This window comes from Nerophis ophidion, linkage group LG01, assembly GCF_033978795.1.
Source record: "Nerophis ophidion isolate RoL-2023_Sa linkage group LG01, RoL_Noph_v1.0, whole genome shotgun sequence".
NCBI lineage: Eukaryota > Metazoa > Chordata > Actinopteri > Syngnathiformes > Syngnathidae > Nerophis > Nerophis ophidion.
In genome coordinates this window covers 8,020,421-8,048,239 of record NC_084611.1, presented here as the reverse complement: position 1 = coordinate 8,048,239, position 27,819 = coordinate 8,020,421, and the positions used below count along the sequence as shown (strand labels likewise).

The window sequence follows — 27,819 nt, the reverse complement described above, 5'->3', positions numbered from 1 at the left end:
AGCAGGCAGGAATGAAGGTATGAACAGCCTTTTAATATGAAGTTACAAAAGAACACTGGTACAAAAGAGCAAATCAAAGGCGTGTCTGAGCACAGAAAACTAAATGCTAATATACACAGAAGACAGAGTTCGAAGTCCATAAAGCGCGAGCCAAGCGCGCGGAGGCAAGCTACATTTAGCAAGCAGAAAAATAATCAGAGACCACTCACGTAACGGTTGCAGGTGCAAACAAACTGGCGAGAGAGAACTAGGTAGCAGAGGGGCTTAAATACAGAAAACATAATTACAAACCGGTGTGTGAATGAGCCATGCAGGAGGAGCAAATAAGTTGTCATGGTGATGAATGTAAATAAGGAAGTGCGCTAACAAACGGGATCGGTAGAGTCCAAAACATGATCAAAACATAGTAGGACAATACAAAAAAGACAAACATGCTAGAGATGTGTGATCCGGAAGCCGGATCACAACATTACCCCCCCCTTAAGGGGCAGATCCCAGATGCCCCCAAAAAACTGCAATAAAGAGAACCCCCTCCCAAAACCAGAAAGTTCACAAACGAAGGGAGGGCGGAGGGAGTCCACGGTGGAGGGTCGCAAGATCGCATGTCCCCGAATCCACCGAGGACACATCATGTGGCGGCGGCGGGTGGAACGCTGCTGCCGAAAAAGTTTTGGCGGGCGACCTCGAAAAGGCCACATTAGTGGCCGCCTCGCAGGATGAGGTGCCCGGCGAGGCGGACGACCCGGGCACGGCCACATCCGTGGCCGACATGGAGGAGGGAGTATCTGGCGAGGAGGATGACCTCGCAGAGGCCACGCCCGTGGTCGACGTGGTGGACGACGCCTCAGCACCGAAGTCCCAGCAGGCTTGGAAGCAGCAGACGAGGGTGCGGGGACTGCAGCCGAAGAAGGCGTCGGAGGCGGCCTGGGAGCCGCAGGAGTCGTCGGAGGCGGCCTGGGAGCCGCAGGAGTCGTCGGAGGCGGCCTGGGAGCCGCAGGAGTCGTCGGAGGCGGCCTGGGAGCCGCAGGAGTCGTCGGAGGCGGCCTGGGAGCCGCAGGAGTCGTCGGAGGCGGCCTGGGAGCCGCAGGAGTCGTCGGAGGCGGCCTGGGAGCCGCAGGAGTCGTCGGAGGCGGCCTGGGAGCCGCAGGAGTCGTCGGTGGTGCTGGTGTGGGCTCCAGCCCCGTCGTCGACGCTGGTGTGGGCTCCAGCCCCGTCGTCGGCGCTGGTGTGGGCTCCAGCCCCGTCGTCGGCGCTGGTGTGGGCTCCAGCCCCGTCGTCGGCGCTGGTGTGGGCTCCAGCCCCGTCGTCGGCGGTGCTTGGCGGCGCGGAGCTGGCACCGGTGCTTGGCGGCACGGAGCTGGCACCGGTACCTGTCGTGGTGCTGGTACCGGAGTGGGCTCCAGCTTAGGAACTGGTGCTAGAGTGGGCTCCAGCCTTGGAGTTTGTGCTGGCGTGAGAACCAGTTTAGAGTCTGAAACTGGCGTGAGAACAAGGCTAGAAACATTTTCTGGCGTGAGAACCAGTTTAGAGTCTGAAACTGGCGTGAGAACAAGGCTAGAAACATTTTCTGGCGTGAGAACCAGTTTAGAGTCTGAAACTGGCGTGAGAACAAGGCTAGAAACATTTTCTGGTGTGAAAACCAGGTCAGAGTCATGTGCTGGTGTGAGAACCAGACTGGGAGCAGGTGTCGGCTTCAGCCGAGGAGCAGGTGTCGGCTTCAGCCGAGGAGCAGGTGTCGGCTTCAGCCGAGGAGCAGGTGTCGGCTTCAGCCGAGGAGCAGGTGTCGGCTTCAGCCGAGGAGCAGGTGTCGGCTTCAGCCGAGGAGCAGGCACAGGGGTCTGCCGAGGAGAACTAGGGGACTGGCTGTGAGCAGGACTAGGACTATGATGAGTGATAAGACAAACACTAGGACTCGGGCAAGGACTTGAGAGAGGACCAGGACTTACAATCACACTAGTGCTTTGAGAAGGGCTTGGGCAACGACCAGGACTTACAGTCATACCAGGGCTTGGGCAAGAACTAGGACAAACGGTCAAACTAGGACTTGGGCAAGGACTGGGACTAACAATCAAACTGGTGCTCGGGCAAGGACTAGGACAAAGACTAGGACTTACAGTAACACTGGGGCTCGGACAAGAACTTGGGTAAGGACTAGGGTTCGGACTAAGACCACGAGGGGAATCAGTACTAATATTACAAAGGCAAGAAACAAGACTCGGGACCGGACTCGAAACAGGACTCGGACTACGGATCAGTCTACGAGTGGAACTAGGACTACGACGACTACGAGAAAGACTAGGACTACAACTGGAATCAGAACGGAAACTCGGACCAGGACTTGGACTACGACTCAGTCTACAAGTCGGTCTACGAGTAGGACTAGAGCATGGGCTACGAAGAAGGCTGGGACTCGAACTCTGAGAGAGACTGTGACTAAAACTAGAACTAGGGCACGGACGGAACACAGGTGGAGGAGGTCTAAGAGGGCGTGACTTGACCGGGGAGAACACCGGTGGAGGAGGTCTAGGAGGCCGTAGTGGCTTAACAGGTTTAACAGGGGTGAACACCGGTGGTGGAGGTCTAGGAGGCTTAGTAGTAATACTGGCCCTCCCCTCAAGACCCGGATTCCAGACGGGGCCCAGTTGGACAGAGGCTGACCGTAAGGGCGGGCGGTGGGAGGTTTGGAGGAGGGTAGGCTCCTCCCCTCTAAAATGTTCAAAATCCTCACTAAATGAGGTGGAAAAAGGCACGGATTCAGGCGGAGAACGAGACTTGAGAGGGGGGGAAGCGGGTATGGGGGGTGAAGACTGACTAGAGTCATAGTAGTGGCGGAAAATGTCCTGGTAATAATTAATTATATTATTAAAGTCATTGTTGGGGGTGTGACTGGGCTTGGATGTGCTACAATTATCCTTGAAAATTTTCTTATATAAAATTAGGTCCTTGGGTGGAATGGGAGAAAGTTCATCTTCAAAAAACTCCTCGTCACTAAGGTCAAAAAAATGTGCAGAGGAATCCACTAAGGTGTTAACGGTGACGTCATAGGGGGGCGTGAACGGAGCGACGTCACTGTGAGTGACAGGGAAGGCGGAAGATGGTGGGATGCTAATGGGAATAGCAACATGGTGACTGGGAACGGGAGAAGTGAACAAAGTACCAACCCGTAGAGAAGAGTCCTGGGTTGGAACGGAGGAGTACTTGGTCGGGTATGCTGCTTGTCGGGAACGGTGTCCTGGAGGATCCAGCGCGAGGTGACGCGTTTCTGCTCGCCAGTTTCTGTTACGTTTGCGCGGCATCGTGGATGCGCGGGGAGTGTCGCCTCTCGATGCGCAGGATCACAGCAGGCAGGAATGAAGGTATGAACAGCCTTTTAATATGAAGTTACAAAAGAACACTGGTACAAAAGAGCAAATCAAAGGCGTGTCTGAGCACAGAAAACTAAATGCTAATATACACAGAAGACAGAGTTCGAAGTCCATAAAGCGCGAGCCAAGCGCGCGGAGGCAAGCTACATTTAGCAAGCAGAAAAATAATCAGAGACCACTCACGTAACGGTTGCAGGTGCAAACAAACTGGCGAGAGCGAACTAGGTAGCAGAGGGGCTTAAATACAGAAAACATAATTACAAACCGGTGTGTGAATGAGCCATGCAGGAGGAGCAAATAAGTTGTCATGGTGATGAATGTAAATAAGGAAGTGCGCTAACAAACGGGATCGGTAGAGTCCAAAACATGATCAAAACATAGTAGGACAATACAAAAAAGACAAACATGCTAGAGATGTGTGATCCGGAAGCCGGATCACAACAATTGTGACTTTCAAAGCTCATAACCACATGCTGCCTGGGTGTCTACAAGTGAGATTTAAACCCAGAGAGAATCCCTATGACCTCAGAGGTTCAGCTTTCTTTCAGAAAGCCAAAATAAGAACAAGCTTAAAAAGTAGATGTGTTTCTGTTAGAGGAGTTCAACTGTGGAACAGCTTGGATGATTCCTCCAAATGTTCCAGTTCCATTCACACATTTAAAAAACACTTTAAGACCAATGTCTTGAAAAAATATATCACTCTTGAATTAACATTGTAGTTAATACTATGATTAATGTTAATTGAAAATTAAACATGAGATATAAATAATAATAGAAGTATAATTGTTTGTATATATTGTATATATAATTAGTGCAAAGGTCTATATGTACACAGGGATATTTCACATGCCTGTACTGTGTATAAAATTGTTTATAATGTTGTTTATAATGTGTATTTATAATAAGTTGTGCAAAGGACTTTTTATAACTTTCGGAAGTTTATTTTGTACTTGTAATTGTTTATAGGGTTAGGCGCAATAAGTGTTTAACTTCAGCTTAAACCCTTTCGGTCTGTAACATTTTTTTATTTTCAATCTATGAATGTACAAGTTTTTATTTTCAATCTATGAATGTACAACTGTTTTTTTTGCTTTGTTGACCATTGACCGAAGAACAATAAACTTGAGAACTTGAGAATGTGCCAGAGTGTCTCCATATTTGACCGGCGATGCTAAGGCAGACATGGCACAGAGATGTATGGATAACCTGCAGATGCATTTGCAACGATAAAGTCAACGAAATCACAAAGGTGAGTTTTGTTGATTTTGACTGCCAGCTAATCGATGCTAACATGCTATGCTAATCGATGCTAACATGCTATTTACCGGCGGTGCTAAAGCAGACATGGCACAGAGATGTATGGATAACCTGTAGATGCATTTGCAACTATATTACGTTTCCTTCCACCCACATTTAATGCGAAACAAACACTTACCAATCGACGGATTTAAGTTGCTCCAGTGTCAAAAGATGCGAAAGTCCTGATCGTTTGGTCCGCACATTTTACCGGCGATGCTAACGCAGCTATTCGGCCATGCTATGGCTATGAATAGCGTCAATAGCTATTCGCTCAATATTTTCAGTTTCTTCTTCAATATTTTCATACTCCAACCATCCGTTTCAATACATGCGTAATCTGTTGAATCGCTTAAGTCGCTGAAATCCGAGTTTGAATCCGAGCTAATGTCACTATATCTTGCTGTGGTATTCCCATTGTTTGTTTACATTGGCAGCACTGTGTGACGTCACAGGGAAATGGCCAGTGTCTTCGTAGATAGCGAAAATCAGGCACTTTAAAGCTTTATTTAGGGATATTCCGAGACCGGTAAAATTTTGAAAAAAAACCTTCAAAAAACACAACAAGCCACTGGGAACTGATTTTTATTGTTTTTTTAACCCTTTTGAAATTGTGATAATGTTCCCCTTTAAGATTCAGTCCTACACTTTGCTGAAACTGTGAGTAAGACGCTTGATAACTAACTTTTAAGTGCAGCTTTCAGCGAAGAATTTCTTTAACTCATAAGTCAACTCTTAGCAGACTTCTTAGGAGTAAATCTAAGAAGCTTGATACATACGTCCCCAGATTCCTAAGAACAACCATTTCAGACTTTGGGTGGAGTTCTCGGATGGTGTCAATGCGCTCAGATATTACACACCCAGTCGTCCTCTCATGGTGGTCCATAGACACAAAACATGACCACCAGGCGACGTGGAAGGTGTGGTTTCAGGCAGGTAAAAGCACCACAGAAGCAGACTACAATTCCTCCCCAGCTAGAATAATACGTTCCGTCACGTCTAAAGTTTTAGATCAGGGGTGCCCATTACGTCGATCGCGAGCTACCAGTCGACCGCGGGGGGTGTGTCAGTCGATCTCCAGCCAGGCTTTTAAAAAATAGACCTAAAAATGAGTGATCATCAATCTTCACCAAGACGTCACTTAAATGACATTCACGGTACCGGAGGGTCTTGTGAGATGACGCTGGCTGCTGCAAGATCATTATTATGAAAATATGACCGAGAGGAAGGCGAGAAACACTTTTTATTTCAACAGACTCTCGCGCCGTACCTTCCGTCAAAACTCTAAAGGCCGACTGCATATTTCCTATCTTCACAATAAAAGCCCTGCTTCATGCTGCCTGCGCTAACTAAATACAGAGTCTCGGAAAACTGCCGTGCACAAGCGATCCCTCAGAAAGCTGGCGTGCACATCACTTGTGCACGCCAGCTTTCCGAGACTCTTATTTTGTTAGCGCAGGGAGCATTAAGCAGGGCTTTTATTGTGAAGATAGGAAATGTGCAGTCGGCCTTTAGAGTTTTGACGGAAGGGACGGCGCGAAAGTCTGTTGAAATAAAAAGTGTTTCTGGCCTTCCTCTCTGTCATTTTTTCATAACAATGAACTGGCAGCAGCCAGCGTCATCTCACAAGACCCTCGGGTGCCGTGAATGTCAATCAAGCAAGCTACGGAATTTGCCGCCAATGTTTTTCTTGTAAAGTGTATGGAAGCTGGATGAATTAGATGCCAAAAACCAACCACTTTCATGTGGTATTGTACAAAAAGGACAACTTTTTTCTCCTCCATTTGAAAATGTGGGCGTTATCATCATTACTGTCTGATTCCAATCAATGCAAGTCATCAGAATCAGGTAATACACCAACTTATATTCTTGTCTTTGTGAAAGAAAGACATCTATATGTGTTAAACATGCTTGTATTATCATTAAGCACATTTAACTTGTTTACAAAAATGTCTCTTTCATAAATAAATAAATATAAATGATATATATAAATGAGGTAGATCCCCTCGAGTTGGTCAATTGAAAAGTAGCTCGCCTGCAGAAAAAGTGTGGGCACCCCTGTTTTAGATGGACAGAAGACACAGAGACCCTGAGAGGGAAAAGCAGAAGAAAATCGATAGATAATCTCTCGGTTTGTACAAACTGATCTGCTATTTGTAGAAGAAGCAGTGAGGAGTTCCTGGCTTTGGGTGGTAGTCACCACCAACCAAACAGCTGATGCGTCACACGCCCGTGTGTGTTCTTATGTGTCTGTCTGCCTCCGAATTATGATGGAATCTTTTACCACAAACGGGACAGTTAAATATTTTTTCCCCGGTGTATTTTCTCATGTGCTGAATGAAATCGATGAGTTTCGTGAAGCTTCGACCACAAACTATACAGTTAAACGTTTTTGCCCCCGTGCGTTTTCGCAGGTCTTGTGTCACGTCGCTCGTTTGGGAATGGCTTTCGCTGCTACTAAAAGGTTTTGGTCCGGCGTGGGTTTTCATGTGTCGAATCAAATAGCAATTTGTCGTGAAGCTTTTACAACAGACTGAACAATGAACATTTTTTTCCCCTGTGTGTCTTCTTATGTGTTGAGTCATATTGCCCTTCAGAGAAAAGGTTTTCCCACAAACGGAACAAGTGTACGGTTTTTCTCCGGTGTGCGTTCTCATGTGTGTGGACAAATTGCTCGTTTGCGAAAAGCGTTCCCCGCAAACTGAGCAACTAAAGGGTTTTTCTCCCGTGTGCGTTCTCATGTGTTCAGTCAAATGCTTGTTGAGAGAAAAGCTTTTGCCGCAAACTGAACAAGTAAATGGTCTTTCCCCTGTGTGCGTCCGCATGTGTCGAGTCAAACTGTACTTGTTGTTAAAGCTTTTAGAACAAACCGAGCATTTACAGTTTTTGTTCTTAACGGAATAGATAAATATCTTCTCTCCTTTGTGTGCTCTCATGTGTGCAGTCAAAATGCTCTGTTGAGTAAAGCTTTTACTACAAAATGAACAGTTCAATGTTTTTTTCCCTGGGTGTGTCCTCATGTGCCGAGTCAAATTGCTCTTTTCAGTAAAACTTTTAGCACAAACTGAGCAGCGGAAACCTTTTTTAACTGTCTTCATTTTAGAGCATTCAGTGTGAGTCCTCATATCACCTTCACAGTCTGTATCGCTGCTCAAAGTTACTTCAATCTCATCTTCAGCCTCACTATGTGATAGTGGAGCCAAAAGGTTGCATGGTTGTGGTTTCTCTTCATCATCTTCAGTCTTCACAGAGACAACAGTCAGTGGAAACTTGGTGAGATCAGGTTCCGGCGGACCTAGAAGACACTCTCCCTCCTCCTCTTCCTTTTTAATGCGGGGTGGCTGCGGAGTCTCCTGCTTCAAAGTGGGACTCCCTCCTGACTGAGTGGAAAGTTCTTCTGGATGACCAATCAGCCGCTGGACGTCTGCAAGACACAAACAACACAAATACGCTTTAACTCAGACATGATCCATGAGATGATTCTCCTTGAATTTGCTACACACTTTCTTCTATGTACTGTATGTGTGTGTGTGGAGATGAAAATCCAAAATACCACATGCTAAACAGCACGTGCAAACAACAAAAAAAGAGTGTACTATTAGTGGCCGTGTTGCGTATAATACAACACTTGATCATTTACTGCATATCCATATGTGTGCTCCTACCTATCTGTGGCTTTTTTGCTATGTTCTCAAACGAGCCGGAGACATCTACCACTTTTTATGGGCATTTTAGAAGCAGTCGGCGCTCATACAATGAATCACTTTTTTTAAGCACTGTGGGAGAGGCTGCACTTACATGCTCAAGACGCAAAAAAAATGCATATTTAAGAAGTTTTATTCATATGGGACAGGGATGTCAAACTAGTTTTCATCAAGGGCCATATATTTTTATGAATATTGAAATTTCACCTTAAAAACTGGCAGTTGAGTCATCAGAATTTTACAATGTTTACAGCATATAAAAATATTTAAGGAATAGAGAAGCCATACTACTGTTTTAATGTAAAATCAAGCAACAAAGCTCACGGTGTTTTTTCTTTTTCCACCGTAAAATCTTGTTGTTTTAATGTATTTTTGTATGTTTATTAATGTTTCAGTGTCTTACTGTATGTGGGAAAAAGCTGCTAAAAATATTTGAATTTTACCTTAAAAACTGGCAGCTGAGTTATTAGAATTTTACAATTTTTACAGCAAATGAAATATTTAATGAATGGAGAAGCCATATTACTGTTTTACCGGTAAAATCCAGCAACAGAGCTGACAGTGTTTTTGTTTTTTTTCACCGTAAAATCTTGTTGTTTTAATGTATTTTTTTTGTTTATTAATGTTTTAGTGTCTTACTGTATGTGGGAAAAAGCTGCAAAAAAAATAAAAATTTTACTTTAAAAACTGGCAGCTGAGTCACCAGAATTTTACAATTTTTACAGCAAATAAAATATTTAATGAATGGAGAAGCCATACCACTGTTTTAGCGGTAAAATCAAGCAACAATGCTGACGGTGTTTTTTCTTTTTCCACCGTAAAATTTTGTTGTCTTAATGTATTTTTGTTTGTTTATTAATGTTTTAGTGTCTTACTGTATGTGGGAAAAAGCTGCAAAAAATATTTGAATTTTACTTTAAAAACTGGCAGCTGAGTCACCAGAATTTTACAATTTTTACAGCAAATAAAATATTTAATGAATAGAGAAGCCATACCACTGTTTTAGCGGTAAAATCAAACAACAAAGCTGACAGTGTTTTTTTTCCCCAGCGTAAAATCTTGTTTTTTTAATGTTTTTTTGTTTGTTTATTAATGTTTTAGTGTTTTACTGTATGTGGGAAAAAGCTGCAAAAAATATTTGAATTTTACTTTAAAAACTGGCAGCTGAGTCATCAGAATTTTACAATTATTACAGCAAATAAAATATTTAATGAATGGAGAAGCCATACTACTGTTTTAATCTAAAATCAAGCAACAAAGCTGACGATGTTTTGTTTTTCCACCGTAAAATCTTGTTGTTTTAATGTATTTTTGTTTGTTTATTAATGTTTTAGTGTCTTACTGTAAGTGGGAAAAAGCTGCACGAATATTTAAATTTTACTTTAAAAACTGGCAGCTGAGTCACCAGAATTTTACAATTTTTACAGCATATAAAAATATTTAATGAATGGAGAAGCCATATCACTGTTTTACCGGTAAAAATCAAGCAACAGAGCTGACAGTGTTTTGTTTTTTTCCACCATAAAATCATGTTGTTTTAATGTATTTTTGTTTGTTTATTAATGTTTTAGTGTCTTATTGTATGTGGGAAAAAGCTGCAAAAAATATTTAAATTTCAATTTAAAAACTGGCAGCTGAGTCGTCAAAATTTTACAATTTTTACAGCAAATAAAATATTTAATGAATGGAGAAGCCATACTACTGTTTTAGCGGTAAAATCAAACAGAGCTGACAGTGTTTTTTTTTTTTTTACTGTAAAATCTTTTTGTTTTAATGTATTTTTGTTTGCTTATCAATGTTTTAGTGTCTGACTGTATGTGGAAAAAAGCTGCAAAAAATATTTAAATTTTACTTTGGAAACCGGCAGCTGAGTCACCAGAATTTAATTTTTTTTACAGCATATAAAAATATTTAATGAATAGAGAAGCCATACCACTGTTTTAGCGGTAAAATCAAACAACAGAGCACACAGTGGGGTTTATTTTACCGTAAAATCTTGTTGTTTAATGTATTTTTGTTTGTTTATCAATGTTTTAGTGTACAACTGTACGTGGGAAAAAGCTGCAAAAAATATTTAAATTTTACTTTAAAAACTGGCAGCTGAGTCATCAAAATTTTACAATTTTTACAGCAAATAAAATATTTAATGAATGGAGAAGCCATACTGCTGTTTTACCGATAAAATCAAGCAACAAAGTTGACAGTGTTTTTTTTCCCACCATAAAATCTTGTTGTTTTAATGTATTTTTGTTTGTTTATTAATGTTTTAGTGTCTTACTGTATGTGGAAAAAAGCTGCAAAAAATATTTAAATTTTACTTTGGAAACCGGCAGCTGAGTCACCAGAATTTAATTTTTTTTACAGCATATAAAAATATTTAATGAATAGAGAAGCCATACCACTGTTTTAGCGGTAAAATCAAACAACAGAGCACACAGTGGGGTTTATTTGATTAAAATCTTGTTTTAATGTATTTCCATCCATCCATTTCCTACCGCTTATTCCCTTTTGGGGTCGCGGGGGGCGCTGGCGCCTATCTCAGCTACAATCGGGCGGAAGGCAGAGTACACCCTGGACAAGTCGCCACCTCATCGCAATAATGTATTTTTGTTTGTTTATTAATGTTTTAGTGTCTTACTGTATATAGAAAAAAACAGTACCAAAGTGGATTTTATGCAAAAAAAACCTCAGTCGGCGCAATTTAACCGTAAAATCCATTGTCAATTTGATTGATAATATGTTTTGAAATCATCAATAAATCAATAAATTAAATCAATAAATGATAAATGATAAATGGGTTGTACTTGTATAGCGCTTTTCTACCTTCAAGGTGCTCAAAGCGCTTTGACACTACTTCCACATTTACCCATTCACACACACATTCACACACTGATGGAGGGAGCTGCCATGCAAGGCGCCAACCAGCACCCATCAGGAGCAAGGGTGAAGTGTCTTGCTCAGGACACAACGGACGTGACGAAGTTGGTACTAGGTGGGATTTGAACCAGGGACCCTCGGGTTGCGCACGGCCACTCTCCCACTGCGCCACGCCGTCCCGATCAATGTTTATTTATACAGCCCTAAATCATAAGTGTCTTAAGGGGCTGCGCACAACTTCTCAGTCTCTCTGGCAACGTCCAGTGTGCGCTTCCTCGTTCACTCCAACTCCAACAACTGTGTCTCCGACCGGCTGCTGCTAATAAGCATGGCAGGTGTGTGGACGATCATTCCCAGCTGGGTAATCCAATCACCTGCCAGCCATGCTTCGAGGCCGGTCCTTACACACGCAGCCTCCCTCCACAAACATGGTTTCAATTATTTCACCTTTTTTTGTTAAGTACATAACTCCACATGTGTTCATACATAGTTTTAATGCCTTCAGTCATGAAAATAAAGAAAACTCATTGAATGAGAAAGTGTCCAAACTTTTGGCCTGTACTGTATATTTGCGTGTGCTATCAAGTTTGCACCTGTTCAGTACACGCAAACCTTCAGTAAATCAAGCCCAAAGAATTTGCCACAAACTAAGCAATTAAATAGTTGGTCTCCTGGTGAGTGTTGTCATGTGTTGAGTCAAATTGATGATTAAAGTAAAGCTTTTAGTACTAGTTTTCCTTTCTTCTTTTCAGGGAATTCAGAGTGTTTGTTGTCAGTGAGAGCCCTTATGAGTAGAGCTGTCCAATAAAATCGGACTGCCGATATTATCTGCCGATAAGTAATTTAAAATTTAATAGAAATTATCGGTATCAAAAAGTTACATTTATGACTTTTTAAAACGCCGCTGTACAGAGTGGTACACGGACGTAGGGAGAAATACAGAGTGCCAATAATCCTTAAAGGCACTGCCTTTGCATGCCGGCCCAATCACATAAAATGTCATGCTTTTTACACACACAAGTAAATGCAAGGCATACTTGGTCAACAGCCATACAGGTCACACTGAGGGTGGCCGTATAAACAACTTTAACACTGTGAAAAATATGCGCCACACTGTGAACCCACACCAAACAAGAATGACAAACACATTTCGGGAGAACATCCGCACCGTCACACAACATAAACACAACAGAACAAATACCCAGAATACCTTGCATTACTAACTCTTTTGGGACGCTACAATATACACCCCCGCTACCCTCTACCTCAACCCCGCCCACCTCAACCTCCTCATGCTCTCTCAGGGAGAGCATGTCCCAAATTCCAAGCTGCTGTTTTGAGGCATGTTAAAAATAAATAACGCGCTTTGTGACATCAATAATAAATATGTCAGCGCCACGTTGGCATTTTTTCCCATAACTTGAGTTGATTTATTTTGGACGACCTTGTTACCATCCATGCATCCAGCGGGGCATCACAACAAAATTAGACATAATAATGTGTTAATTCCACGACCATATATATCGGTATCAGTTGATATCGGAATCGTTAATTAAGCGTTGGAAAATATCGGAATATAGACAAAAAAGCCATTATCGGACACATCTACTTATGAGTCCTTCACAGTCTGAATCTCTGCTATAAGATTCTTCAGCCTCCCTACCTGAGAGTGACTTGTTTGGTTGTGGTTTCTCTTCATCATCTTCAGTCTTCACAGAGACAACAGTCAGTGGCAGCTTGGTGAGATCGGCTTCTAGTGGTTCTAGAAGACACTCTCCCTCCTGAGTGATGGCTGCCTCCTCTTCCTCTTTAACGTGGGGTGGCTGTGGAACCTTCTCCTTCAAAACGGAGCTCCCTCTAGGGGACTGAGGAGGAAGTTTGTCCGGACAGCCAATCAGCTGCTGGATGTCTGCAGGAAACAAGCACACTTTGGTTCAGGCACGATCCATGATGTGCCGATCTCGATATGTGCCGATATCTTTGCTTCCACCTCGATTAAAGGGGAACATTATCAGCAGACCTATGTAAGTGTCAATATATACCTTGATGGTGCAGAAAAAAGACCATCTGTTTTTTTAACCAATTTCCGAACCCTAAATGGGTGAATTTTGGCGAATCAAACGCCTTTCTGTTTATTGCTCATGTGGTGATGACGTCAGAATGTGACGTCGCCGAGGTAACACACCCGCCATTTTCATTTTCAACACATTACAAACATTGGGTCTCAGCTCTGTTATTTTCCGTTTTTCCGACTATTTTTTGGAACCTTGGAGACATCATGCCTCGTCTGTGTGTTGTCGGAGGGTGTAACAACACTAACAGGGAGGGATTCAAGTTGCACCACCGGCCCGAAGATGCCAAAGTGTCTGCCGCCAGACCCCCATTGAATGTGCCAGAGTGTCTCCACATTTTACCGGCGATGCTAAGACAGACATGGCACAGAGATGTATGGATAACCTGCAGATGCATTTGCAACGATAGTCAACGAAATCACAAAGGTGAGTTTTGTTGATGTTGACTGCCAGCTAACCGATGCTAACATGCTACGCTAATCGATGCTAACATGCTATTTACCGGCGGTGCTAAAGCAGACATGGCACAGAGATGTATGGATAACCTGTAGATGCATTTGCAACTATATTACGTTTCCTTCCACCCACATTTAATGCGAAAAAAACACTTACCAATCGACGGATTTAAGTTGCTCCAGTGTCACAAGATGCGAAAGTCCTGATCGTTTGGTCCGCACATTTTACCGGCGATGCTAACGCAGCTATTCGGCCATGCTATGGCTATGAATAGCGTCAATAGCTATTCGCTCAATAGCTTCAGTTTCTTCTTCAATATTTTCATACTCCAACCATCTGTTTCAATAATCTGTTGAATCGCTTAAGTCGCTGAAATCCGAGTCTGAATCCGAGCTAATGTCGCTATATCCTGCTGTGGTATTCCCATTGTTTGTTTACATTGGCAGCACTGTGTGACGTCACAGGGAAATGGCCAGTGTCTTCGCAGAGAGCGAAAATAAGGCACTTTAAAGCTTTATTTAGGGATATTCCGAGACCGGTAAAATTTTGAAAAAAAAAATCAAAAAATACAACAAGCCACTGGGAACTGATTTTTTATTGTTTTGAACCCTTTTGAAATTGTGATAATGTTCCCTTTTAATGAGCAGTGACACTTACGGGGAACTTCCCAATGAAAAGTTGACATTAATCATATTATTTTTGTTGTTTATTACCTCCAATCCTCTGCAGGTTGGTATCGACATGTGGTCCAGTCTTCTCTTCACACACTGCACATCTCTTACTCCTCCCCAACATCTCTGCTCTCAAATCGTTATTTTCTTTGCACAAGCGCTCGTTTTGCTCTTGCAGTTTCTTCATTTGACTTTTGCATTCTTGCATCTCCTCTGATTTTGACTGCATCGCCTTCTTCAAGCTAACAATCATGGCGGCTCTTTGTTTACATTCTTCAACAGAGTCGGCTAGTTTCTCCTCAACGCTCTTTTCGGGGTTTACGATGGCCTTCGAAATTGCATTGTTGGAAAATTCCAGTGGCTCGTCTTCATCTGCAGTTCTCGTCTTTATCTCCGTTGGTGATTTGCTGGAAGTTTTGGATTTTCTTTCAGTTTCTCTTTTACCGGACGTGGCCATCTTAGCATAGCAGTAGTCGTCTACGTTCTTCACTTCAAATAACACTCCATTGCTCCAAATTAATGGGGCTCAGAAAACACAAATCACGAGGTATATGTCGCTATGTTCGACTTGAATCTAAATATCTAAAAGATCGTAAATTCGAAACCTCCCTGAAACGCAGCAGCCACTCAGTCCGCCATCTTGATCTTTTTTCCCGGCTGTCGCAATTACGTTTGCGCATGCGCCAGAATCAGCAACTTCCGTTCCCGACTTCGCAAACGTTTTTTGTTTTTTTTCAAAATAAAGGTATTTTTTTTTACATTTGTTTCAAAACAACAGTTGGCAAAAGTATCAACTGATAACGTCCAATAACCGACAACTCTACTTAAAATGTTTTAATTAACTTCCACGTCATTCTGTGGAGGGGCTTCACGGTGGCAGAGGGGTTAGTGCGTCTGCCTCACAATACAAAGGTCCTGCAGTCCTGGGTTCAAATCCAGGCTCGGGATCTTTCTGTGTGGAGTTTGCATGTTGATAGGCAACACTAAATGGGTCCTAGTGTGTGAATGTTGTCTGTCTATCTGTGTTGGCCCTGTGATGAAGTGGCGACTTGTCCAGCGTGTACCCCGCCTTCCGCCCGATTGTAGCTGAGATAGACCCCGCGACCCCGAAAGGGAATAAGCGGTAGAAAATGGATGGATCATTCTGTGGAACTTGTGTTGGTAGAGTAACTTGAGGGTTGCGGGTTCGATTCCCGCTTCTGCCATCCTAGTCACTGCCGTTGTGTCCTTGGGCAAGGCACTTTACCCACCTGCTCCCAGTACCACCCACACTGGTTTAAAAAAAAAATGTAACTTAGATATTGGGTTTCACTATGTAAAGCGCTTTGAGTCACTAGAGAAAAGCGCTATATAAATATACTTCACTTCTTGAATGTATGGATGGATAATATACAATGCATGTTTTCAAACTCAAGGCTTGGGGGCCAGATCTGGGCTTAAAGGACTTACTAAATACATTATTTCCATTTTGACAGACAAAAATAAATGTAATGCATGTAGGGCTGGGCGATATCGATATACTGGATGTATCGCAGGTTTGTCTCTGTGCGATAGAGAAAATGACTATATGGCGATATTCGAGTATACGCTCTCACGCAGTTGCTTTTAGCTGCAGGCATTACCCTACACCAGGGGTCACCAACGCGGTGCCCGTAAGGACCAGATGAGTCGCCCGCTGGCCTCTTCTAAAAATAGCAGCACTTACCAGTGAGCTGCCTCTATTTTTTAAATTTTATTTATTTACTAGCAAGCTGGTCTCGCTTTGCTCGACATTTTTAATTCTAAGAGAGATAAAACTCAAATAGAATTTGAAACTCCAAGAAAATATTTTAAAATACTTTGTCTTCACTTGTTTAAATGAATTATTTTTTTACTTTGCTTCTTATAACTTTCAGAAAGACAATTTTAGAGAAAAAATACAACCTTAAAAATGATTTTAGGATTTTTATACACATGTACCTTTTTACCTTTTAAATTACTTCCTCTTCTTTCCTGACAATTTAAATCAATGTTCAAGTAACTTTATTTTTTTTATTGTAAAGAATAATAAATAAATTTTTTATTTAATTTTTCATTTTAGCTATGTGTGAAATGTTTCTTCAAACTTATTATGATTAAAATTCCCCAAAAATATTCTGGCAAATCTACAATATCTTTAGAATCAAATTTAAATCTTATTTCAAAGTCTTTTGAATTTCTTTTAAAAATTTTGTTCTGGAAAATCTAGAAGAAATAATGATTTGTCTTTGTTAGAAATATAGCTTGGTCCAATTTGTTATATATTCTAACAAAGTACAGATTGGATTTTAACCTATTTAAAACATGTCATCAAAATTCTAAAATTAATCTTAATCAGGAAAAATGACTAATGATGTTCCATAAATTATTTTTTTAATTTGTTCAAAAAGATTTAAAATTAGCTAGTTTTTCTCTTCTTTTTTTCAGTTGAATTTTGAATTTTCAAGAGTGGAAATTGAAGATAAACTAAGTTTAAAAATTTAATTTTAAATTCTTTCCTGTTTTCTCCTCTTTTAAACCGTTTGTGTTTTTTCATAATTTATTCACTACAAAAAAAACTTCCGTAAAAGGAAAAAAATTGTAAGACGGAATGACAGACAGAAATACCCATTTTTTATATATATATATATATATAGATTTATTTATTAAAGGTAAATTGAGCAAATTGGCTATTTCTGGCAATTTCTGGTGCCCAAACCACCTCACTGTTAAGATCCGTACTCGGATCTTCTCATATTATTGTTTCCATTGTTGTATCACTCCATCATTCTACCTATTATTTCCTGTTTGTTCCGTCACCATGGTCACTCATTAGTTCACCTGCTACTCACGGTCCCGCACACCTGCTACAAATAATCACCTTCCCTTTATAAGCCTTCCTCTTTTCATTCTTCTGCCTGGGACTCTAATTTGTTCACACGCAGCGGTATGTCTGCTTTGCGCTTTTGCCTACATGCAATTTCTGTATTATTCTCGCGAGCTCTCACGCTGCGCAATTTTATTTATTCTTAGCTCTCATGCTAAATGTTTTGTTTTCCCCTTTGTGTGCCTATTTGCTAGTTTAGTTTACTATTTGTTTATCCTAGCTTTCATGCTAGCGTCTTTTGTTTGCCTTTTCTTTACTCCAGTATGTTTGTTACCTAGCACCTTTTGTTATTCAAATAAATAGTAAAACCTTACCTTTGCTGTGTTCAATTTCGACGCATCCTCGAGGGAATCGAACAGCCGTAACAATGACATCTTTCAAACAAGACAAGACTCAAGGAATTAAACAGAGACAGGATTCAATTTGGCTCAATTGAGGAGAGCGCGTCTGGGCTGTACTCTTGTATAATGTTTCCATCACGCTCTGGCGAAAGATTGTAGGCCTCCGCTTTTATTTGGACATTCCCTGATTACATGGCAACAGCTGTTTCTGAGGGACGGGGGTCATAAACAGCCATCACCTTTGGTTACAACAGTTCAAAGAAAAGGTCGACCCACTTGACGTCAATTGCATCCCATATTTGCGGTCCTCTCCATGGTTTCTCACAGTCATTTTTATTGACGTCCTACTGGGTTGTGAGTTTTTCCTTGCCTTTATGTGGGAACTGGACCGCGAATGTCGTTGTGGCTTGTGCAGCCCTTTGAGACACTTCTTATTTAGGGCTAAATAAACAAACATTGATCGATTGATTCTTACAAGGAGAACGTATGTATTTTTTTCTCCCAAAATAGAAATAATGATTACATTTAGTAAGAAAAATTAAAGTTCTTTATTGACACATTATATTTTCCAGCTCTCGAGGGCCAAATAAGATGAAGTGGCGGGCCACATTTGGCCCCCGGGCTTTGAGTTTGACATCAGTGCTTAAGACCGCTGCACTTTTTGGACACAATTTTTTTTCCCGTTTTTACATATTCAAAAGAGGCACTAGTAGCATCATCCATGTTAGGAGTCAGAAAAGTTTGAGATCCACAGAAGACTTGGGGTCATGAGGAGGTAGGATTAAGCTCCAGACGATCACAATTTGGAGGAAGACATGGGATATTTGTGAAAGAAGCAGTGAACAGTTTTGAGGGGGTCCTGAGCGGTGTGGATGTCGCCCACACATGAACAAAAAAACACAAACTAAACAGCGGGTTGGTTGTTTAGGTGTGTGTTCTACTTATGATGAGACCTTTTAGCAAAAACTGAACCAGTTAAATCATTTTTCTCCATTGTGTTTTTTCACATGTTTAGTCAAACCTGGTTTGGTAAAAAAGCTTTTACCACAAACCAAACAAGCAAATGGCTTTTCCCCGGTGTGTGTTCTCGTGTGCTGAGCAAAGCTCTTCTTTTCATAAAAGCTTTTACCACAAACCAAGCAGTTAAAGCGTTTTTGCCCGGTGTGCGTCGCCGTGTGTCGAATCAAGCTGCCCTTTTGGGAGAAACTGTTCCCGCAAATTGAACACTTGAAGGGTTTTTCTCCGGTGTGCGTTCTGCTGTGTACAGTCAATCTGATCTTTTGAGAAAAGCTTTTATCACAAACTAAACAACGGAATGGTTTTTGTCCGGTGTGTTTCTTTTCATGTTTGGTCAAACCAGATCTGGTAACAAAGCTTTTTCCGCAAACAGAACACATGCAGGTTTTTTCGCCCGTGTGTGTCGTCATGTGCCGAGTTAAAGTGTCCTTTTGAGAAAAGTTCTTACCACAAACCGAACAACTAAATGTTTTCTCCCCTGTGTGTGTCCTCATGTGCTTAGTTAAATTGCTTTTTTGAGAAAAGCCTTTACCGCAAACTGAACAAATACACGTTTTTTGTCCAGTGTGTATCATTATGTGTTGAGTCAAAGCGCTATTTTTGATAAAGCTTTTACCACAAACCAAACAACAAAATTTTCTTTCTCCCGTGTGTGTTCTCATGTGTTCGGTCAGCCTAACATTTTTAGTAAAGCGTTTACAACAAACTGAACAGGAAAATGGTGTTTCTCCTGTGTGTCTTCTCATGTGCTCGGTCAAACTGCTCTTGCTGGTGAAGCGTTTATCGCACACTGAACAATCAAATGGTTTTTCTCCAGTGTGCGTCCTCGTGTGCTGCGTCAAACTGCTCTGCTGGGTAAAGTTTTTACCGCAAACGGAACAATTGTACGGTTTTTCTCCTGTATGCGTTCTCATGTGATCAGTCAAATGGCTCCTTTTGCTGAAGCTTTTAGCACAAACTGAGCAGCTCGAACCATTTTTGCCATTCTTACTGCAATCCAAATGTTTGTTAAATGTTTTTTCTCCTGTGTGTGTTCTCATGTGCGCAGTGAAACTGCTCTTTATAGAAAAACATTGACTACAAACTGAACAATTATATAGTTTTTGGCCTTTGTGAGTTCTCATGTGTTGAGTCAAATTATACCGTTTCGTAAAACTTTCAGCACAAACTGAGCAGCTCAAACATGTTTTACCTCTCTTCTTTGAAGAGCATTCAGAGTGTTTGTTGTCAGTGTGAGTCCTCATATCACCTTCACAGTCTGTATCGCTGCTCAAAGTTACTTCAACCCCTTCTTCAGCCTCACTATCCGACAGTGGAGCTAAGAGGTTGTCTGGTTGTGGTTTCTCTTCATCATCTTCAGTCTTCACAGAGACAACAGTCAGTAGCAACTTAGTGTAATCAGCTTCCTCTCGTCCTAGAAGACACTCTCCCTCCTGAGTGATGCAGAGTTCCTCCTCTTCCTTTTTAATGCAGGGTGGTTGTGGAGTCTCCTGCTTCAAAGTGGAGCTCCCCCCTGACTGAGGAGGAAGTTCTTCTGGATGACCAATCAGCTGCTGGACGTCTGCAGGACACAAACAACACAAACATACTTTATCTCAGACATGATCCATGAGATGTTTCTCCTTGGCCATTCATTTAGTGCCTTGCCAGAATGATGGATCAGTGTTAACATGACTTGGCTTGGACTCAAACAAGAGGAGCTCGAATCACAGAAAACAATACAATGATGTTGATAGGTTTTTAAGGTAGTGAGTCCCTGGTACCCACAAAGTTAGGATTTGATTTGTATTTGGTCCCCAAATAATTATTTCAATGTGTTGTCATTTCTTATATTCTCCTTTTTCTTAAATTGTGTTGGGTCTATTCCCCACAGTATGTCTTTTTTTAATTATTATTTTGCAATTAAAGCTCGTCCCCTAAACCACTGTTTTCAACCTTTTTGGAGCCGAAGAAAGTTTTTTTTGTGTTGAAACTATGGACTTATGCCAGATCCACTATGGACTGGACTCTCACTATTATGTTAGATCCACTATGGACTGGACTCTCAAATTATTATGCAAGATCCACTATGGACTGGACTCTCACTATTATGTTAGATCCACTATGGACTGGACTCTCAAATTATTATGCAAGATCCACTATGGACTGGACTCTCACTATTATGTTAGATCCACTATGGACTGGACTCTCACTATTATGTTAGATCCACTATGAACTGGACTCTCAAATTATTATGCAAAATCCACTATGGACTGGACTCTCACTATTATGTTAGATCCACTATGGACTGGACTCTCAAATTATTATGCAAGATCCACTATGGACTGGACTCTCACTATTATGTTAGATCCACTATGGACTGGACTCTCACTATTATGTTAGATCCACTATGAACTGGACTCTCAAATTATTATGCAAAATCCACTATGGACTGGACTCTAACTACTATGTTAGATCCACTATGAACTGGACTCTCAAATTATTATGCAAGATCCACTATGGACTGGACTCTCACTATTATGTTAGATCCACTATGGACTGGACTCTCACTATTATGTTAGATCCACTATGAACTGGACTCTCAAATTATTATGCAAAATCCACTATGGACTGGACTCTCACTATTATGTTAGATCCACTATGGACTGGACTCTCACTATTATGTTAGATCCACTATGGACTGGACTCTCACTATTATGCCAGATCCACTATGGACTGGACTCTCACTATTATGTTAGATCCACTATGGACTGGACTCTCACTATTATGTTAGTTCCACTATGGACTGGACTCTCACTATTATGTTAGATCCACTATGGACTGGACTCTCACACTATTATGTTAGATCCACTATGGACTGGACTCTCACTATTATGTTAGATCCACTATGGACTGGACTCTCACTATTATGTTAGATCCACTATGGACTGGACCCTCACAATATTATGATATATCCACTCAACGTCCAATGAGAAACCCCTCCAAGGTTTCTCATTGTTATCCCATTGGGTTGAGTTTTTCCTTGCCCTGATGTGGGATCTGAGCAGAGGATGTCGTGGTGGCTTGTGCAGCCCTTTGAGACACCTGTGATTAAGGGCTATATAAGTAAACATTGACTGATTGATTGATTGATGTGTGTGTGTGTGTGTGTGTGTGTGTGTGTGTGTGTGTGTGTGTGTGTGTGTGTGTGTGTGTGTGTGTGTGTGTGTGTATATACATATGACTGTACAACTCCTCTCTGGGAGTGTGTGTGTGGGGTGTGGGGGGTTCTAGGATGACAGGTGACGCAAAACAATAACATAAACCCCCATTATTTATTGTTTACTTTTTAATTTATATCTCAACTCTGTACAGATGTAGCGACCAACTCTCCTGAAGGAATAAAGAAAGTACTTTCTATCTATGTATGTATGTATGTATGTATATACAAACCCGGTTTCCATATGAGTTGGGAAATTGTGTTAGATGTAAATATAAACGGAATACAATGATTTGCAAATCATTTTCAACCCATATTCAGTTGAATGCACTACAAAGACAACATATTTGATGTTCAAACTCATAAACTTAGTTGTTGTTTTTTTTGCAAATAATAATTAACTTAGAATTTCAGGGCGGCAACACGTGCCAAAGTAGTTGGGAAAGGGCATGTTCACCACTGTGTTACATCACCTTTTCTTTTAACAACACTCAATAAACGTTTGGGAACTGAGGAAACTAATTGTTGAAACTTTGAAAGTGGAATTCTTTACCATTCTTGCTTTATGTACAGCTTAAGTTGTTCAACAGTCCGGGGTCTTGTTGTCGTATTTTACGCTTCATAATGCGCCAGACATTTTCGATGGGAGACATGTCTGGACTGCAGGCGGGCCAGGAGAGTACCCGCACTCTTTTACTAAGAAACCACGCTGTTGTAGCACGTGGCTTGGCATTGTCTTGCTGAAATAAGCAGGGGCGTCCATGATAACGTTGCTTGGATGACAACATATGTTGCTCCAAAACCTGTATGGACCCTTCAGCATTAATGGTGCCTTCACAGATGTGTAAGTTACCCATGCCTTGGGCACTAATGCACCCCCATACCATCACACATGCTGGCTTTTGAACTTTGCGCCTATAACAATCCGGATGGTTATTTTCCTCTTTGTTCCGGAGGTCACCACGTCCACAGTTTCCAAATATAATTTGAAAGGTGGACTCGTCAGACCACAGAACACTTTTCCACTTTGCATCAGTCCATCTTAGATGAGCTCGGGCCCAGAGAAGCTGGCGGCGTTCCTTTGTGTTGTTGATGAATGGGTTTTGCTTTGCATAGTAGAGTTTTAACTTGCACTTACAGATGTAGCGACAAACTGTAGTTACTGACAGTGGTTTTATGAAGTGTTCCTGAGCCCATGTGGTGATATCCTTTACACACTGATGTCTCTTTTTTGATGCAGTACCGCCTGAGGGATCAAAGGTCCGTAATATCATGGTTTACATGCAGTGATTTCTCCAGATTCTCTGAACCTTTTGATGATTTTATGCGCCGTAGATGGTAAAATCCCTAAATTCCTTGCAATAGCTCGTTGAGAAATGTTGTTCTAAAACTGCTCGACAATTTGCTTACAAATTGGTGACCCTCGACCCATCCTTGTTTGTGAATGACTTAGCATTTCATGGAAGCTGCTTTTATAGCCAATCATGGCACCCACCTGTTCCCAATTAGCCTGCACACCTGTGGGATGTTCCAAATAAGTGTTTGATGAGCATTCCTCAACTTTATCAGTATTTATTGCCACCTTTCCCAACTTCTTTGTCACGTGTTGCTGGCATCATATTCTAAAGTTAATGATTATTTGCAAAAAAAAAGGTTTATCAGTTTGAACATCAAATATGTTGTCTTTGTAGCATATTCAACTGAATATGGCTTGAAAAGGATTTGCAAATCATTTTATTCCGTTTATATTTACATTTAACACAATATATATATATATTTTTTTTTTTTTCCAATTTTTATTTTTTTAAATTTATTTATTTATTTATTCATTTATTATTTTTTTTCGCCTTTTGACTCGCTTGACCGCTCATAAAAGCAATGGGACTGTCTGTGAATGAAGCTTGTAGTTACATATGATATAAATATGTAAATATTATATAAATATGTACATAAAGTGTTGTAATTTTATTCCAACTCCACGTTCTTCTTGGTCATCGCCGCCGCCGCTGCTGCCCCCACCCCCCCGCCGCCCGACCACACCACCACAAATAGATGCCTGACCTGTGGGAAACACTAGCACTGTATCAAAAACCGACGTCAATCTCTAAAGGATATCACCACATTGGGTTCAGGAACACTTCAGAAAACCACTGTCAGTAACTACAGTTGGTCGCTGTAAGTGCAAGATAAAGCTCTACTATGCAAAGCGAAAGCCATTTATCAACAACATCCAGAGACGCCGCCGGCTTCTCTGGGCCCGAGATCATCCAAGATGGACTGATGCAAAGTGGAAAAGTGTTCTGTGGTCTGACAAGTCCACATTTCAAATTGTTTTTGGAAAACTGTGAACATTTGTGTCCTCGGGAACAAAGAGGAAACACACCATCCGGATTCTTTGTGAATTGTGAATTATATTTATATAGCGCTTTTCTCAAGTGACTCAAAGCGCTTTACATAGTGACACCCAATATCTAAGTTACATTTAAAGCAGTGTGGGTGGCACTGGGAGCAGGTGGGTAAAGTGTCTTGCCCGAGGACACAACGGCAGTAACTAGGATGGCACAAGCGGGAATCGAACCTGCAACTCTCAAGTTGCTGGCACGGCCACTCTACCAACCGAGCTATGCCGCCCCTTATAGGCGCAAAGTTCAAAAGCCAGCATCTGTGATGGTATGGGGGTGCATTAGTGCCCAAGGCATGGGTAACTTACACATCTGCGAAGGCACCATTAATGCTGAAAGGTACATACAGGTTTTGGAGCAACGTATACTGCCATTCAAGCAACGTTATCATGGACGCCCCTGCTTATTTCAGCAAGACAATGCCGCACCACGTGTTACAACACTGTGCCTTCACAGTAAAAGAGTGCGGGTACTAGACTGGCCTGCCTGTAGTCCAGACCTGTCTCCCATTGAAAATTTTGAAGCCTAAAATATGACAACAGAAACCCCGGACTGTTGAACAACTTAAAGGGGAACATTATCAGCAGACCTATGTAAGCGTCAATATATACCTTGATGGTGCAGAAAAAAGACCATCTATTTTTTTAACCGATTTCCGAACTCTAAATGGGTGAATTTTGGCGAATTAAACGCCTTTCTGTTTATCGCGCTGGAGGCGATGACGTCAGAATGTGACGTCGCCGAGGTAACACACCCACCATTTTCATTTTCAACACATTACAAACACCGGGTCTCAGCTCTGTTATTTTCCGTTTTTTCGACTATTTTTTGGAACCTTGGAGACATCATGCCTCGTCGGTGTGTTGTCGGAGGGTGTAACAACACTAACAGGGAGGGATTCAAGTTGCACCACTGGCCCGAAGATGCGAAAATGTCTGCCGCCAGACCCCCATTGAATGTGCCAGAGTGTCTCCACATTTGACCGGCGATGACAGACATGGCACAGAGATGTATGGATAACCTGCAGATGCATTTGCAACGATAAAGTCAACGAAATCACAAAGGTGAGTGTTGTTTTTTGACTTATGTGCTAATCAGACATATTTGGTCGCGGCGTGACTGCCAGTTAATCAATGCTAACATGCTAAGCTAATCAACGCTACCATTTTATTTACCGGCGGTGCTAAAGCAGACATGGCACAGAGATGTATGGATAACCTGCAGATGCGTTTGTAACGATAAAGTCACAGAAATCACAAAGGTGAGTTTTGTTGATGTTGACTGCCAGCTAATCGATGCTAACATGCTACGCTAATCGATGCTAACATGCTATTTACCGGCGGTGCTAAAGCAGACATGGCACAGAGATGTATGGATAACCTGCAGATGCATTTGCAACTATATTACGTTTCCTTCCACCCACATTTAATGCGAAAAAAACACTTACCAATCGACGGATTTAAGTTGCTCCAGTGTCAAAAGATGCGAAAGTCCTGATCGTTTGGTCCGCACATTTTACCGGCGATGCTAACGCAGCTATTCGGCCATGCTATGGCTATGAATAGCGTCAATAGCTATTCGCTCAATAGCTTCAGTTTCTTCTTCAATACTTTCGTACTCCAACCATCTGTTTCAATACATGCGTAATCTGTTGAATCGCTTAAACCACTGAAATCCAAGTCTGAATCCGAGCTAATGTCACTATATCTTGCTGTGGTATTCCCATTATTTGTTTACATTGGCAGCACTGTGTGACGTCACAGGGAAATGGCCAGTGGCATCGCAAATAGCGAAAATCAAGCACTTTAAAGCTTTTTTTAGGGATATTCGGAGACAGGTAAAATTTTGAAAAATACTTCAAAAAATCCAACATCCCACTGGGAACTGATTTTTTTTTTGTTTTGAACCCTTTTGAAATTGGGATAATGTTCCCCTTTAAGCAGTACATCAAGCAAGAATGGGAAAGAATTCCACCTGAAAAGCTTCAAAAATGTGTTTTCTTAGTTCCCAAACGTTTATTGCATTTTGTTAAAAGAAAAGGTGATGTAACACAGTGGTGAACATGCCCTTTCCCAACTACTGTGGCACGTGTTGCAGCCATGAAATTCTAACTTAATTATTATTTGCACAAAAAAAAAAAAGTTTATGAGTTTGAACATCAAATATGTTGTCTTTATAGCATATTCAACTAAATATGGGTTGAAAAGGATTTGCAAATCATTGTATTCCGTTTATATTTACATCTAACACAATTTCCCAACTCATATGGAAACAGGGTTTGTATATGTATGTGTGTATATATAAATAAATTAGAGTTAATTTATCATCAACACTCATTCATGGGCTGATAATGGCTTTCAAATAACAAATCTTCAACTCTCTCACCTTCATCTTTGGTCTTTATCTCCGTTGGTGATTTGCTGGAAGTTTCTGATTGTCTTTCATGTTCTCTTTGACATGACGTCGCCATCTTAGCATAGCAGTAGTCGTCCATCTTCTATCACGTCTTCACTTCAGACAACACTTTCATTTCATTGACTTTAGAAAAGACGAACAATATTGAGACGTGTGTTGTCGTCCTCGCTTCGACTCTAAATGGCTGCGAGATCGTAAATGTGAAACTTCTCCGGATAGCCACCGTGAGTCAGTCCGCCATCTTGGTTCTTTTCTTTTTGCTACTGCTCAGTTTGCGCATGCGCCAGAAGTCATCAACTCCTGTTCCCCACTTCACGGTAGATTTTCAAAATAAGGCGTTCACATAAGAGCACACAAATTTAGTGTAAAAAAAAAAAAAAAAAAATGAAATGCTGAAAAAGTCAGTGTGAAAAAATTAGATGCTTAAAAAGCAAGACTCACTTCCGGTAAACTAAGACCGAAGTAATCGAACCAGCCAATGAGGTGTCAGGTTTGAAGTCACGTGACATGGGTTTTGCGAAACAGGATAAAAATATTCCCTTTTGGGGTCGCGTGGGGGTGCTGGCGCCTGTCTCAGCTACAATCGGGCGGAAGGCGGGGTACACCCTGGACCTCTTCGCAGCATAATACAACATAATTAACATTTCAACGTGGCCTGCTGGTTATTTGCAAACTACAGAAATGATTCCAAACCCCCCCCCGATGACACGTAGAAGCATTTAAGTCTCATCTTAAAACTCATTTGTATACTCTAGTCTTTAAATAGACTCCCTTTTTATACCAGTTGATCTGCCGTTTCTTTTCTTTTTCTCCTATGTCCCACTCTCCCGTGTGGAGGGGGTCCGGTCCGATCCGGTGGCCATGTACTGCTTGCCTGTGTATCGGCTGGGGACATCTCTGCGCTGCTGATCCGCCCCCGCTTGGGATGGTTTCCTGCTGGCTCCGCTGTGAACGGGACTCTCGCTGCTGTGTTGGATCCGCTTTGGACTGGACTCTCGCGACTGTGTTGGATCCATTATGGATTGAACTTTCACAGTATCATGTTAGACCCGCTCGACATCCATTGCTTTCCTCCTCTCCAAGGTTCTCATAGTCATCATTGTCACCGACGTCCCACTGG

The 27,819-nt window shown here is 41.7% G+C and overlaps 2 protein-coding genes across 4 annotated transcripts in view; both read right to left on the bottom strand.

Annotated features, from left to right (window-relative positions):
* LOC133550894 (gastrula zinc finger protein XlCGF17.1-like) overlaps positions 1 to 27,819 on the bottom strand; it is a 127,317-nt gene that overhangs the window by 26,181 nt on the left and 73,317 nt on the right. The gene's annotated exons all lie outside the window — the stretch shown is intronic.
* On the bottom strand, positions 6,289 to 26,993 carry LOC133549619 (zinc finger protein OZF-like). Of its 3 annotated transcripts, XM_061895229.1 has the most exons (4): positions 26,670 to 26,989; positions 19,876 to 20,244; positions 12,906 to 13,151; positions 6,289 to 8,085 (listed from the first exon to the last, which is right to left on the bottom strand). In XM_061895229.1, the coding sequence occupies exons 1-4, from the start codon at positions 26,776 to 26,778 to the stop codon at positions 6,884 to 6,886; spliced, it is 1,926 nt and encodes a 641-aa protein (XP_061751213.1). In that variant the 5' UTR covers positions 26,779 to 26,989; the 3' UTR covers positions 6,289 to 6,883. The 3 variants fall into 3 exon arrangements, with proteins under 3 accessions (XP_061751213.1, XP_061751230.1, XP_061751223.1); XM_061895246.1 differs by lacking the exon at positions 19,876 to 20,244 and having other exon boundaries at positions 26,670 to 26,993; XM_061895239.1 differs by lacking the exons at positions 19,876 to 20,244; positions 26,670 to 26,989 and adding an exon at positions 14,484 to 16,056.

Bases quoted from the DNA above. Each gene is read 5' to 3' on its own strand.
- LOC133549619 (XM_061895229.1), bottom strand. From the start codon at position 26,778: ATGGACGACTACTGCTATGCTAAGATGGCGACGTCATGTCAAAGAGAA. The intron at 20,245-26,669 runs GTGAGAGAGTTG...TGTGTCCTGCAG, and splicing joins GATAAAGACCAAAGATGAAG to ACGTCCAGCAGCTGATTGGT. The intron at 8,086-12,905 runs GTAGGGAGGCTG...TGTGTCTTGCAG, and splicing joins ACCAAACAAGTCACTCTCAG to ACGTCCAGCGGCTGATTGGT.